General features: G+C 40.8%; 1 protein-coding gene across 1 annotated transcript in view; it reads right to left on the bottom strand.

Moving 5' to 3' along the window:
- Positions 1-14,051, bottom strand: part of FAM50A (family with sequence similarity 50 member A) — a 357,741-nt gene that overhangs the window by 223,671 nt on the left and 120,019 nt on the right. The window contains exons 4-5 of the mRNA XM_069645472.1: positions 12,682-12,842; positions 12,293-12,375 (exon numbers count right to left, since the gene is read on the bottom strand). Coding sequence (XP_069501573.1) covers positions 12,293-12,375; positions 12,682-12,842 — 244 coding nt within the window. The remainder of the gene's footprint in view (positions 1-12,292; positions 12,376-12,681; positions 12,843-14,051) is intronic.

Raw genomic sequence — 14,051 nt, 5'->3', positions numbered from 1 at the left:
CCTTATAGTGTAGCTGAAGTTTGTTAATTTTCCCAAAGGGTTATTTCGAGGTCTTAAAGTACCTCCTCCATTTCTGTAATAACGGAAAGTTTCAACAAATAACCTTCCATGGCTGAAATGGAAAAAAAGAGAGAAAGAGTGCATATAATGCACATGAGATGTGATGGCACTATCTCCAAAAGATTCTTTATTGCTAATAACCTACATATTAGGATGAAGGCATGTGTCACTCTTCCTACCTTCCGTAATCACTGAAAAAGATGCCATCGGCGGAAAGTTAGTAGAATAGCCGGCGTGATGCAGAAATAGTAACATTTGTTTCAAACGCCGTTAAGGAAACAGCCCGTGCTGAAAGATAACAAAGGCACATGGAAAGTTTGTAAGATAAAACTATTCTAGTGTGTGCTACGGTATAAGGCAACTCCGTATGCAGAAAGACTTACTATTGCGAAGAGAACGGGACTACTGCTTCTCTACCTCAGACGATCGCGTTGTCTGTAAGGAACGTCTCGACGGTCATGTGATCTTTTTTACATCTTTTTAAAGGTTAGGGACCTGCCGCTGACGTGATGACGTCTGGCCGGATGGAATAGAACTATACCCCGGACGTCTTAAAAAGACTTGTTATGTGAGATATATACCGCCATTACAAAGTCAGGCTGACCGCATGGCTATACCGCCATTACAAAGTCAGGCTAACCGCATGGCTATACCGCCATTATAAGGTCAGGCTAACCGCATGGCAAAGTGTTGTATATATCAAAAGAGGCGAAATGTTGGTGTCATTGTAAGATAAAAACCGGTCAGAGATGTTGTTGAAGATCATATGTTCACACTCATTGTAATAAAATAAGATTGTTGCAACCTCTCATAGATGCAGGATTGGGATTGTTTAAACCGGAATAGACCCTAGATATAAGGATGTTCAAAAAGAAGAACATGGTGAAGCAAATTACCACGTAATTATTTGTGTAAAAAAAGGTTCCATTCGATATACAAATTTAGTCCACTGTTGACCGAATCTTGTTTGTGGATCCATTTTTGTTCTAATTTGCGTAAATTGAGGTCCCTGTCTCCCCCTCGGGGATGTTGATCGAGAGTTTGTAGGACAAACCAGGTGAGATCATTGAAAGAGTGTTTCATTTTACTATAATGATCTACTAGTGGTTTGTCTTTGATGTTATTTTTGATACATGAACGATGTTCCCCTATTCTCGTTCTAATGGTACGTTTGGATTTACCAATGTACATGAGATTACATGGACAAATGATGCAATAGATTACCCATTTCGTTGCACAGTTGGAAAAGGTTTTCAAAGTCCATGTTCCTGTTTTTACTTCAACGCTTTTGACATTTTTAGTGAAATTGCACATTAGGCATTTTCCACATTTAAAATGGCCTACAACTGGCGGAAGACTCCATAATGTAGGTTGAGTCAATGACGTAGTGGGTTGTCTCGGGTACGTGTGAACCAATCTATCCCCGATATTTTGTAACCGTTTAAACGCAAAACGGGGGGGAGGAATAGAAAAAGCTTCAGTATTAATCATTTTCCAGTGTTTGAGAATGGTTCTCCTCAAAGCATTACTGATCGGAGTGTAGGTTGTTACACAGGTGATTTTTTCCAACTGCGTACGGTCCTGTTTTACAAGGCAGGCAGCTCTAGGGGTGTTTTTTGCCCTTTTATAGGATCTTCTGATGATATGGGGCGGATAGCCCCTTACTTTTAGGTTATTTTTTAGTTTTTCGCTGTGGACTAGGAAATCTTGTTTTTCTGAGCAGTTTCGCCTAATCCTCAGAAACTGTCCAAATGGAAGATTTTCTTTAAGTGAGTGAGGATGAAAACTTTCGAAATGCAAGAGTGTATTTTTTTGGGTTGGTTTTTTATACAGACTAGTTCCGATATTGTCATCAGATGTACGATATATGAGAAGGTCCAGGAAAGGGATTTCTTTCCTGTTGGCTTCCCACGTAAACTGAAGCGATAGTTCGCATTGATTCAGCCAAATATTGAAACTGGTAAGTTCTTGCATCGTACCGCGCCAAATCATAAAGATGTCATCAATATAGCGGTACCATGCATGGATATTTTTCCCGAAAGGATTCGTGTCATTGTATATATGGATGTTCTCAAAATGATCCATATATAAATTGGCCAAATCGGGGGCAAAAGTAGCTCCCATACTTGTGCCATTAAGTTGTTGATAAAAAGAGTTCTTATGGATAAAGAAATTTTTTCTAAGGGCAATATGTATGCACTCTGCAATGAATGCTGACGGGGGTTGTTTATCGGTCCGTGTTTCCAACAGTTTGAACATTACGTCAATGCATTTCATCTGCGGTATATTCGTATAGAGTGACGTGATGTCAAGGGTGACAAAAACGTCATCTGGTAGTAGAGTGACAGAGTGCAAGATGTTTATCATTGCAGTGGAATCTTGAATATATGATTTCATTTTTTTGACAAAAGGTCTGAGGAACACGTCTGCATAGACTGACAAAGGTTCCAAAAGTGAGCCTATAGCGGAAACTATGGGTCGTCCAGGAGGACATATGACGTTCTTATGTATTTTTGGTAGGCAATAAAAAGCCGGGGTGACTGGATGTTTATTCACCAAAAACAATTTTTCATCATCATTTATCCACCCTTCATGGGCCGCATGTGTCATCAGACTCATGATTTCTTCCATGATCTTTATGGTGGGGTCTGATGGAATGAGTTTATAGACCGTTGGATCGGATAATTGTCTATTGACTTCTAGATCGTAAAGATCAGATCCCCATAAAACAATGCCTCCACCTTTGTCTGCCGGTTTTATTATAAATGAGGGATTAGATTCCAAATTTTTTAAAGCCAGTTGTTCTGCTTTCGAAAGATTATATGTCTGTTTGTTTTTGTTGGTGCAGAGAAATTTCATATCTCTTAGTATTCTATTTTCAAAGGCCAAAATTTCAGGAGATACCATGGATTGTAAGGGGGTAAAGTTGGAAGGTGGTTTCTTTCCCGATTTGTTGTCACTCTCTGGAACTGGATCATTTTTATCATGAAAGAAAAAACGTAATCTAACAGCACGAAAGAAGTTTCTCATTTCGATTTCTGTTTGAAACAGGTCTGCTCGAGATGCCGGAACAAAAGATAGGCCTTTAGACAGAAGTTTTATTTCATCGGGCAATAGTATGTGTTTGCTTAAATTGAAAATAGGGGTTACCATGTTGACGGGGGGATCCATTGGCGGGTCCGCATCCCGTGATTGCCCCATTGTCTGTTTCTTCCCCGATTTCCTCGTCGTTGAAAAAACTGCTGTTGTTGTCCTCTTTGGGGTTGTGGAATGCCACTTGGATTGGGGGTATTTGTAGAGCTGTCTGAATCACTACTGTTTGAAGAATTAGAGAAAGTGACCCACTTGGTGTTTCTTTGGGGTCTCATTTGTGGCTGTCCATTCCAATTAGTCTGATTTGGGTTGTGTTGTTGAAAAAAGCCAGAGACTAAATATGGGTATGTGATTTCCTCTTTATAATTTGCAATGTCTTTTCTTAGTTTCCAAATTTTTTTGTCTAATGTTAATGTTTGAAATTTAGACATTTCTATATTCATTTTTTCTAGAGTGGATTTAGCCTCAGTGATACCCAAATCAGTTGTGATCTTCTTTTCTAGGGTATCAATCTCAACTTGTTGTTTTTTACTTTCTTCTTCTGCTGTTTCTATAATCAAAATCACCCAGTCACGGGAACATTTGTTGCCTACACCACTGAATCCTTTCATAAATTTAGGATTGTCTAGTTAGACTCTAGGGATGTTTTTGACCTGTAAGCCCTCAGGTATAACTCCGGCTTTTAGGTACTCTATCATAAGTTGTCCGTGAGATTGGGTGCGTATTAACTTTTTTGTTTTTTGCGCAAAAAGATCCACATTATTTGTGTTATTAGGTGAGGCAACAGAGAGTCCCGCAACAGGGGTCTCTAGAATCGAAGGCAGACCAATGCATTTTTTGTACATATCTTCTGTAAATGAAACAATATGTACGTCTTCCATTTTATGCTTTCGCAGAATACTCAACCAACCACGTGGGTTGTCCTAAGACTAGGGAAATTTAATGAGCAAGGGACCACTTTTTTATTAGGGGCTTGTGGGATGTGGTCAGAACATGATAAGAAAAACAATTTCCCAGAAACAAGCTACCTATAGGTGTCACACATATGGGCTTAAGGTCTAGACAAAGATTTGGCACATTTTGACAATAATCTTGTGTTTGAAGCAAATATCACAAGATATAACGCATAGGCTAGTGTTTTACCACAAATATATTAAATTTTATTAATCTTCATAAAATATTGAGCCCGGTGGGTTCAATAATTAAAAGAACACAGAGAACAGTAGAGATAAATCACAATCCTGTTACATAGCATGAAACAATCATATAGAGATGAAAATATGAGTCAACTTGTTTCATCCTGATCCTATATGTGTGACACCTATAGGTAGCTTGTTTCTGGGAAATCTTATCATGTTCTGACCACATCCCACAAGCCCCTAATAAAAAAGTGGTCCCTTGCTCATTAAATTTCCCTAGTCTTAGGACAACCCACGTGGTTGGTTGAGTATTCTGCGAAAGCATAAAATGGAAGACGTACATATTGTTTCATTTACAGAAGATATGTACAAAAAATGCATTGGTCTGCCTTCGATTCTAGAGACCCCTGTTGCGGGACTCTCTGTTGCCTCACCTAATAACACAAATAATGTGGATCTTTTTGCGCAAAAAACAAAAAAGTTAATACGCACCCAATCTCACGGACAACTTATGATAGAGTACCTAAAAGCCGGAGTTATACCTGAGGGCTTACAGGTCAAAAACACCCCTAGAGTCTTCCTAGACAATCCTAAATTTATGAAAGGATTCAGTGGTGTAGGCAACAAATGTTCCCGTGACTGGGTGATTTTGATTATAGAAACAGCAGAAGAAGAAAGTAAAAAACAACAAGTTGAGATTGATACCCTAGAAAAGAAGATCACAACTGATTTGGGTATCACTGAGGCTAAATCCACTCTAGAAAAAATGAATATAGAAATGTCTAAATTTCAAACATTAACATTAGACAAAAAAATTTGGAAACTAAGAAAAGACATTGCAAATTATAAAGAGGAAATCACATACCCATATTTAGTCTCTGGCTTTTTTCAACAACACAACCCAAATCAGACTAATTGGAATGGACAGCCACAAATGAGACCCCAAAGAAACACCAAGTGGGTCACTTTCTCTAATTCTTCAAACAGTAGTGATTCAGACAGCTCTACAAATACCCCCAATCCAAGTGGCATTCCACAACCCCAAAGAGGACAACAGCAGTTTTTTCAACGACGAGGAAATCGGGGAAGAAACAGACAATGGGGCAATCACGGGATGCGGACCCGCCAATGGATCCCCCCGTCAACATGGTAACCCCTATTTTCAATTTAAGCAAACACATACTATTGCCCGATGAAATAAAACTTCTGTCTAAAGGCCTATCTTTTGTTCCGGCATCTCGAGCAGACCTGTTTCAAACAGAAATCGAAATGAGAAACTTCTTTCGTGCTGTTAGATTACGTTTTTTCTTTCATGATAAAAATGATCCAGTTCCAGAGAGTGACAACAAATCGGGAAAGAAACCACCTTCCAACTTTACCCCCTTACAATCCATGGTATCTCCTGAAATTTTGGCCTTTGAAAATAGAATACTAAGAGATATGAAATTTCTCTGCACCAACAAAAACAAACAGACATATAATCTTTCGAAAGCAGAACAACTGGCTTTAAAAAATTTGGAATCTAATCCCTCATTTATAATAAAACCGGCAGACAAAGGTGGAGGCATTGTTTTATGGGGATCTGATCTTTACGATCTAGAAGTCAATAGACAATTATCCGATCCAACGGTCTATAAACTCATTCCATCAGACCCCACCATAAAGATCATGGAAGAAATCATGAGTCTGATGACACATGCGGCCCATGAAGGGTGGATAAATGATGATGAAAAATTGTTTTTGGTGAATAAACATCCAGTCACCCCGGCTTTTTATTGCCTACCAAAAATACATAAGAACGTCATATGTCCTCCTGGACGACCCATAGTTTCCGCTATAGGCTCACTTTTGGAACCTTTGTCAGTCTATGCAGACGTGTTCCTCAGACCTTTTGTCAAAAAAATGAAATCATATATTCAAGATTCCACTGCAATGATAAACATCTTGCACTCTGTCACTCTACTACCAGATGACGTTTTTGTCACCCTTGACATCACGTCACTCTATACGAATATACCGCAGATGAAATGCATTGACGTAATGTTCAAACTGTTGGAAACACGGACCGATAAACAACCCCCGTCAGCATTCATTGCAGAGTGCATACATATTGCCCTTAGAAAAAATTTCTTTATCCATAAGAACTCTTTTTATCAACAACTTAATGGCACAAGTATGGGAGCTACTTTTGCCCCCGATTTGGCCAATTTATATATGGATCATTTTGAGAACATCCATATATACAATGACACGAATCCTTTCGGGAAAAATATCCATGCATGGTACCGCTATATTGATGACATCTTTATGATTTGGCGCGGTACGATGCAAGAACTTACCAGTTTCAATATTTGGCTGAATCAATGCGAACTATCGCTTCAGTTTACGTGGGAAGCCAACAGGAAAGAAATCCCTTTCCTGGACCTTCTCATATATCGTACATCTGATGACAATATCGGAACTAGTCTGTATAAAAAACCAACCCAAAAAAATACACTCTTGCATTTCGAAAGTTTTCATCCTCACTCACTTAAAGAAAATCTTCCATTTGGACAGTTTCTGAGGATTAGGCGAAACTGCTCAGAAAAACAAGATTTCCTAGTCCACAGCGAAAAACTAAAAAATAACCTAAAAGTAAGGGGCTATCCGCCCCATATCATCAGAAGATCCTATAAAAGGGCAAAAAACACCCCTAGAGCTGCCTGCCTTGTAAAACAGGACCGTACGCAGTTGGAAAAAATCACCTGTGTAACAACCTACACTCCGATCAGTAATGCTTTGAGGAGAACCATTCTCAAACACTGGAAAATGATTAATACTGAAGCTTTTTCTATTCCTCCCCCCCGTTTTGCGTTTAAACGGTTACAAAATATCGGGGATAGATTGGTTCACACGTACCCGAGACAACCCACTACGTCATTGACTCAACCTACATTATGGAGTCTTCCGCCAGTTGTAGGCCATTTTAAATGTGGAAAATGCCTAATGTGCAATTTCACTAAAAATGTCAAAAGCGTTGAAGTAAAAACAGGAACATGGACTTTGAAAACCTTTTCCAACTGTGCAACGAAATGGGTAATCTATTGCATCATTTGTCCATGTAATCTCATGTACATTGGTAAATCCAAACGTACCATTAGAACGAGAATAGGGGAACATCGTTCATGTATCAAAAATAACATCAAAGACAAACCACTAGTAGATCATTATAGTAAAATGAAACACTCTTTCAATGATCTCACCTGGTTTGTCCTACAAACTCTCGATCAACATCCCCGAGGGGGAGACAGGGACCTCAATTTACGCAAATTAGAACAAAAATGGATCCACAAACAAGATTCGGTCAACAGTGGACTAAATTTGTATATCGAATGGAACCTTTTTTTACACAAATAATTACGTGGTAATTTGCTTCACCATGTTCTTCTTTTTGAACATCCTTATATCTAGGGTCTATTCCGGTTTAAACAATCCCAATCCTGCATCTATGAGAGGTTGCAACAATCTTATTTTATTACAATGAGTGTGAACATATGATCTTCAACAACATCTCTGACCGGTTTTTATCTTACAATGACACCAACATTTCGCCTCTTTTGATATATACAACACTTTGCCATGCGGTTAGCCTGACCTTATAATGGCGGTATAGCCATGCGGTTAGCCTGACTTTGTAATGGCGGTATAGCCATGCGGTCAGCCTGACTTTGTAATGGCGGTATATATCTCACATAACAAGTCTTTTTAAGACGTCCGGGGTATAGTTCTATTCCATCCGGCCAGACGTCATCACGTCAGCGGCAGGTCCCTAACCTTTAAAAAGATGTAAAAAAGATCACATGACCGTCGAGACGTTCCTTACAGACAACGCGATCGTCTGAGGTAGAGAAGCAGTAGTCCCGTTCTCTTCGCAATAGTAAGTCTTTCTGCATACGGAGTTGCCTTATACCGTAGCACACACTAGAATAGTTTTATCTTACAAACTTTCCATGTGCCTTTGTTATCTTTCAGCACGGGCTGTTTCCTTAACGGCGTTTGAAACAAATGTTACTATTTCTGCATCACGCCGGCTATTCTACTAACTTTCCGCCGATGGCATCTTTTTCAGTGATTACGGAAGGTAGGAAGAGTGACACATGCCTTCATCCTAATATGTAGGTTATTAGCAATAAAGAATCTTTTGGAGATAGTGCCATCACATCTCATGTGCATTATATGCACTCTTTCTCTCTTTTTTTCCATTTCAGCCATGGAAGGTTATTTGTTGAAACTTTCCGTTATTACAGAAATGGAGGAGGTACTTTAAGACCTCGAAATAACCCTTTGGGAAAATTAACAAACTTCAGCTACACTATAAGGTACTAAAAATAACACACACCTTGTTACAATGAAATGATCAACAAAAGTAGAATTATGCAAAAATAGGAAATGTATGTGCACATTAAGGTGTTCCAAAAGTGACAACAAAGACAACACAAAATAATTTACTTAATTTAATTCTGTCATAGTCGTACATAAAAAATCACGCAGAGATTTTTTCTTGGGTGCACAATGATCAAGAGAAGACAGGGCAGGTCATGGAAATGGTGATGAGGCATGTTTATGAATGATATTTCAAACACAGCTAGTTTTTAATCTATTGGTTTGTCTGTCTTTAGAGATATTCCAGTTAACATTCAAAACCCACTGTGAAGACGCTGAGGTTTGGGTCAAAAACACCTTTCTAACGTGTCCTGATGAAAGCCTTATTTGGTCCTACACTGGTTGAATGGACAACAGTCATCTATAAAATGATAAAAAACGTTTGTGTTTTTTTGTACTTATAAGGCTGGAAACAGAGCTATCCTGTCGACACTTTGTATAGATGGGCTTATGCCCACAGATTGTACCAACTGGGGACTTTTTGTAATAGCTTCACTATGAAAATATTCATGTTGACAAGTCACCTTTAGAATTACTAACATCACTTTGAGAAACAACAGTGTTTTGATATAGGATCAGGATGAAACAAGTTGACTCATATTTTCATCTCTATATGATTGTTTCATGCTATGTAACAGGATTGTGATTTATCTCTACTGTTCTCTGTGTTCTTTTAATTATTGAACCCACCGGGCTCAATATTTTATGAAGATTAATAAAATTTAATATATTTGTGGTAAAACACTAGCCTATGCGTTATATCTTGTGATATTTGCTTCAAACACAAGATTATTGTCAAAATGTGCCAAATCTTTGTCTAGACCTTAAGCCCATATGTGTGACACCTATAGGTAGCTTGTTTCTGGGAAATTGTTTTTCTTATCATGTTCTGACCACATCCCACAAGCCCCTAATAAAAAAGTGGTCCCTTGCTCATTAAAATTCCCCTGTGAAAACGTTTTCAGTACCCTTCCTAGGTGGGAGAGGGGAGGTATGACAATGTGCCATTAAGTCATGGTCAATGGCGAGGGTATACTCAAAAGTAAAAGGGGGATACCATGTCTCGTCCGATGAGGTCATGACACCTCCCAGAGGGTTGCCTCCCCAATGTGAACCTCCCTCATGTAGCCACCCCCAGGGTTAAGATCAAGTAGTGGCTGCTGTCCCCTGGCCAAATGGGGAGAGGCCTCAGCCAGGAAAGGAGTAATGACACCATCGGATTCATAACATAAGGCAAATGTGAAATAGGGCGGAGGTTGGAAGGATCAGAAGGATTAAGAGGTTTTATTTTTAAGAAGGGGAATTTTATGAGCAACTTTGAACAAGGAAGAATAGCCACAAGACAATAGGTTGAGGTTGAAAAGAGAAATTATGTAAGGAATAAACAAAGGAAAAGGTCACAGCAGCACGTTGGGAGTGAGAAATGGCTATAGCGACATCATTCTCTGCAATTGAAGTAAAGGAAAAAAAGAGGGCTGATCAAAAGCATTAGAAGAGTTAGTAGAAGGCACAATAGGACCAGAAGAGGACATAATAGATCAAGAGGATATAATTGTGTCAATTTGAAAGCGAAAGAAAAGTGGCAAGGTTATTTAAGAGTAGAAAGAGGTTGGATCAGAAAAAAGCAGAGCAAGAAGTTTACCACTGCAAAAAGGGGGCTGGCCGAAGGCCGGCAAGCCAATCAATAAAGGGATCTGGGAGCAAAGAGTCATGTGACCAACCATTTTGTTTGGTCACTAGAACTGCTGCTTAGCCAAAGCCACCACCCTCCTCCTCCCCATAGGAAGTGAGTGTGTCCAGGGACCAGCACTGGACTAAACCTGTTTGGACCAATATGGAGGCTTCCACTTTGGATCACAAAGAGCCCAAATCAGCCATTTTAAGGCCATAAAATGGCTTGCACCTCTGGTGAAGCCAAACCAAAAAAGGCTAGCTGCTAGCAACCTACTCCCAAAAAGGTGAGTTCGGTGATAAAACCACCCTAAGGCAAAAATGGGGAGCATGAGAGGCACCCCTGGACTGGGTCCTTAGGGGTGATATAATACCCTACGACTTAAGTAAGGTAAAAAGGTGGGAATGGCAGAATATTTCAGGAAAAGGCTCTCTGGCCACCAAAAAGTCAATGGCCCTCATTACGACCCTGGCGGAATCCGCGGTGCTAAATGCACCGCGGAGCATGGCGGAAAGCCGCCGATAGCGCCATGGGGGTTGGCGGATTTACCACCCCATGCCGACCTTGGCGGAGCGGTAAATCCCCAATCCCCATTTTACCCTTCCCCATTCCCATTCTTGCCCCATAGGGTATAATGGGAGTGGGGAAGGAGTTAATTACGCCGCCGTAAAGTACGGCGGCGTAATTAACAACGAGGTCCCTTAGCGCCATGGTTTTCTCCGCCCGGTAAAACCAGGCGGAGAAAACCTCCATGGCGCTAGGGGAACTCGTAGTACGGCGGACGGGTCCGCCGCGATTACCGCTGGCGGTATCCCACTCCGCCAGGGTCGTAATGAGGGCCAATGATTCAAAAAGCATATGGAAAAAAAAGCAAAAGGCTGAGGGGACCTACAAAGTTCCACTGAATACCCGAAAAAAAAAGGAATTATGACTTAACAGTGGTAATGGGTTTCAGGCGAGGGTGGGTTACAGCCAATCTCAGAGGGACAACAAGTGGATTGTCGCTGGAGCTCATACGAACTGTGTCTTGTAACGATCAACTGCATTAAACAACAATCGCTCAAGATGTTGCCTGCAAAATGCAAGATTTGACAATCCACTAATATTAGGAGCCTGCTCAGTTTACTGGATGCAACCAGGAGGATCAATCTAGATAGGCTTTAGGGTGCTGAAAGCTGTCCACAGGGCATCTCTGGCACATACAAATAGAACTCAGCCTTGACCAAGTGGGACGTCCACTCTCTCATCCAAGAAATCAAGAAGAAGGAAGCCTTTAAATCCATTCTGGCTAGTATCATCTTGCACCTGAACAATAACTTTGTGGATATTGAATTAGAAGGAAGGCATAAAACTACAAACTATCGGTCCAAATTTCAGGTAAAATTACAAATCTGCCAGCCGGACAGCCGACAGAGAGAATATGTGAGTAAAATCACCAATTAAGGCCTTGAGGACTACATTGAGCAAATTGTTGGGAGAAATACTGCAGTATACAGATGTTCCAACAGTACACACAAAGTTCCTATCAGGACACTTAACAAGAATTCATATAACTGGAATCAGTATTTTTCTGATGTTACAAGCCGAAGCAAAGAAGAAACATCCCAAACTGTACAAAATCACTGTAAGCTTACAATGTATATTTAATGAACTTATTTTTTTTAAACTCGCCTTTACAAATATTACATTTTAAGCACTGCACAGAAGAACCCCTAATTTCATAGTTAAAATGGATACAAATCACTATACGATCCTAATGGTACAGCAATTAACTACCATACACAAAACAGAAAGATTAAATCAGCAATTCATTAGCTCGATGTATGATCCCGGACAGACCTAGATGGCACCTGCAGGCCTGAAGTACTCAACCAATAAGCCAATAACAAGCCAAGGAGGTACTCACCTCCCGCTCTCGGTCTGGCAGGAAGCTTGTATCCACATCAGGGTTTTTACCAAGATTTTTTTTCTTCTTCTTCATTGGTATCTCTAAACCCAAAGAGAAAGGAAATTCAAGAAATGCAACACAGTAAATTCACGCACTGGATCACGGAAAATTAAACCAATTGCACAAACAATGGCATACAGAATTCTCAATGGGCTACATGGTGTAGCAAACGGTAATTCGACAGATGGCTCAGTGCACTGTTCGCAACCAACTAAAAACAGTTCAAGGGCATGACATGAGGAGAACTGCTAGTAAGGCAGCAGATACTCCGGATGAATCTCTCAAAAACTGTTTCCAGAACAAGCTGGGAAGTCAATTGGGCTTTGTGAACTATCAGAGATTCTAACCTTCCTTCTCTATCTCCTCCTCGAGATCTAGATCTTCATCATCATCCTCCTCCTCCTCTTCGTCCTCTTCCTCTGCATCTTCTTCAATGGTAAATGACAAACTGGCAATCTTCCTTTTCTGCTCTTTCTTGCGCTCCTTCTCCCTCTGTTTTTCTAGTTTCCTGGGATGCAAGGGTAGCAAATAATTTGTAAACTACTGAGAAGACGCAAAGGATGAAGCAGACAAAACTGTGAAGCACAAAAGGGTCTCTGCACAGAATGGTTTGTGGCTATAAGAGCAGTATACTAGCAGTGAAGGTTGGAACTTGAATGAAAAAGGACCCCGACATTCCTTTGCATCGCAGATACTGCATCAGTGAATATAGGAATCAGTATAAATGCAATAGAGAGGAAGGCACATAAGTATTAAAACATTGGAAAAAAGCCATAGTTCATGACATGGCTGTTCACAGGCCGCAAAGGAGGCAGAAGGCTGCGACAAAATGATGTCAGGGGATGGGCTGACCCCTGAAAAAAGTTTGGACCACCTAATTACTGCTCCGATGGAGACTAGTTGGGACTGCAGAAGACTCCATTTAAAGTTTTGCGTGACTTAAGAAGGACAGGGTGAACAGCTGGCAGCGAATTCAGATCAAGGAGGATGATAAGGATATATTTAAAACAACTGAAAAAATTATAATGGCACCGATTGCTCCAAGTGTACCATACCACCTAGTTGATATTTAGTTTCTGTGTCTTTTCATCTGTGTCTAGAATACACCATTGCACACCAAAATGAAGTGCAGGCTGCAGACAACCAGTTAGTTACATTCATGACAGAGGGACCGCAAAGCAGAAGACTGTCCAGCCTTCCCTCATGGTTGGCTGGGAAGTCACAAACCATGGCCCTTCCAGATCTCATTAACCATAACAAAATGAAAATCATCATCAATCACTTCAGGCAGGGCATTCTAGTGTTTTACCACTGACAAATCCAGGGAGTTTGTCCCTTCTCCCCAAGTGGCAGCCACCCCCTTTGGGACTAGGTAAGTGAGCCTGCTACGCAATACCCTTCCCCTTAGGGCACAGGAAAAGAGGGATTCCAAAGGAGGTGACCCAACACCCCCCCCCCCCACCAACCCTATCTGAGAACAAGGAATGTACAAGTCAGTATTTCATGCCCACCTCCCCATTCATGTAAATCTGTAATGTTTGTTGGTTGCATTGGAGAGAGGGGGAGAGGGGGAGAAGGGGGTGAGAGAGAGAGGGGGGTGAGAGAGAGAGAGAGGGGGGTGAGAGAGAGAGAGAGGGGGGGTGAGAGAGAGAGGGAGGGGTGAGAGAGAGAGGGAGGGGTGAGAGAGAGAGAGGGGGGGTGAGAGAGAGAGGGGGGG

Source organism: Ambystoma mexicanum, chromosome 2p, assembly GCF_040938575.1.
Source record: "Ambystoma mexicanum isolate Mex_15411 chromosome 2p, UKY_AmexF1_1, whole genome shotgun sequence".
Taxonomy (NCBI): domain Eukaryota; kingdom Metazoa; phylum Chordata; class Amphibia; order Caudata; family Ambystomatidae; genus Ambystoma; species Ambystoma mexicanum.
This window is presented reverse-complemented; position numbering and strand designations above follow the sequence as displayed.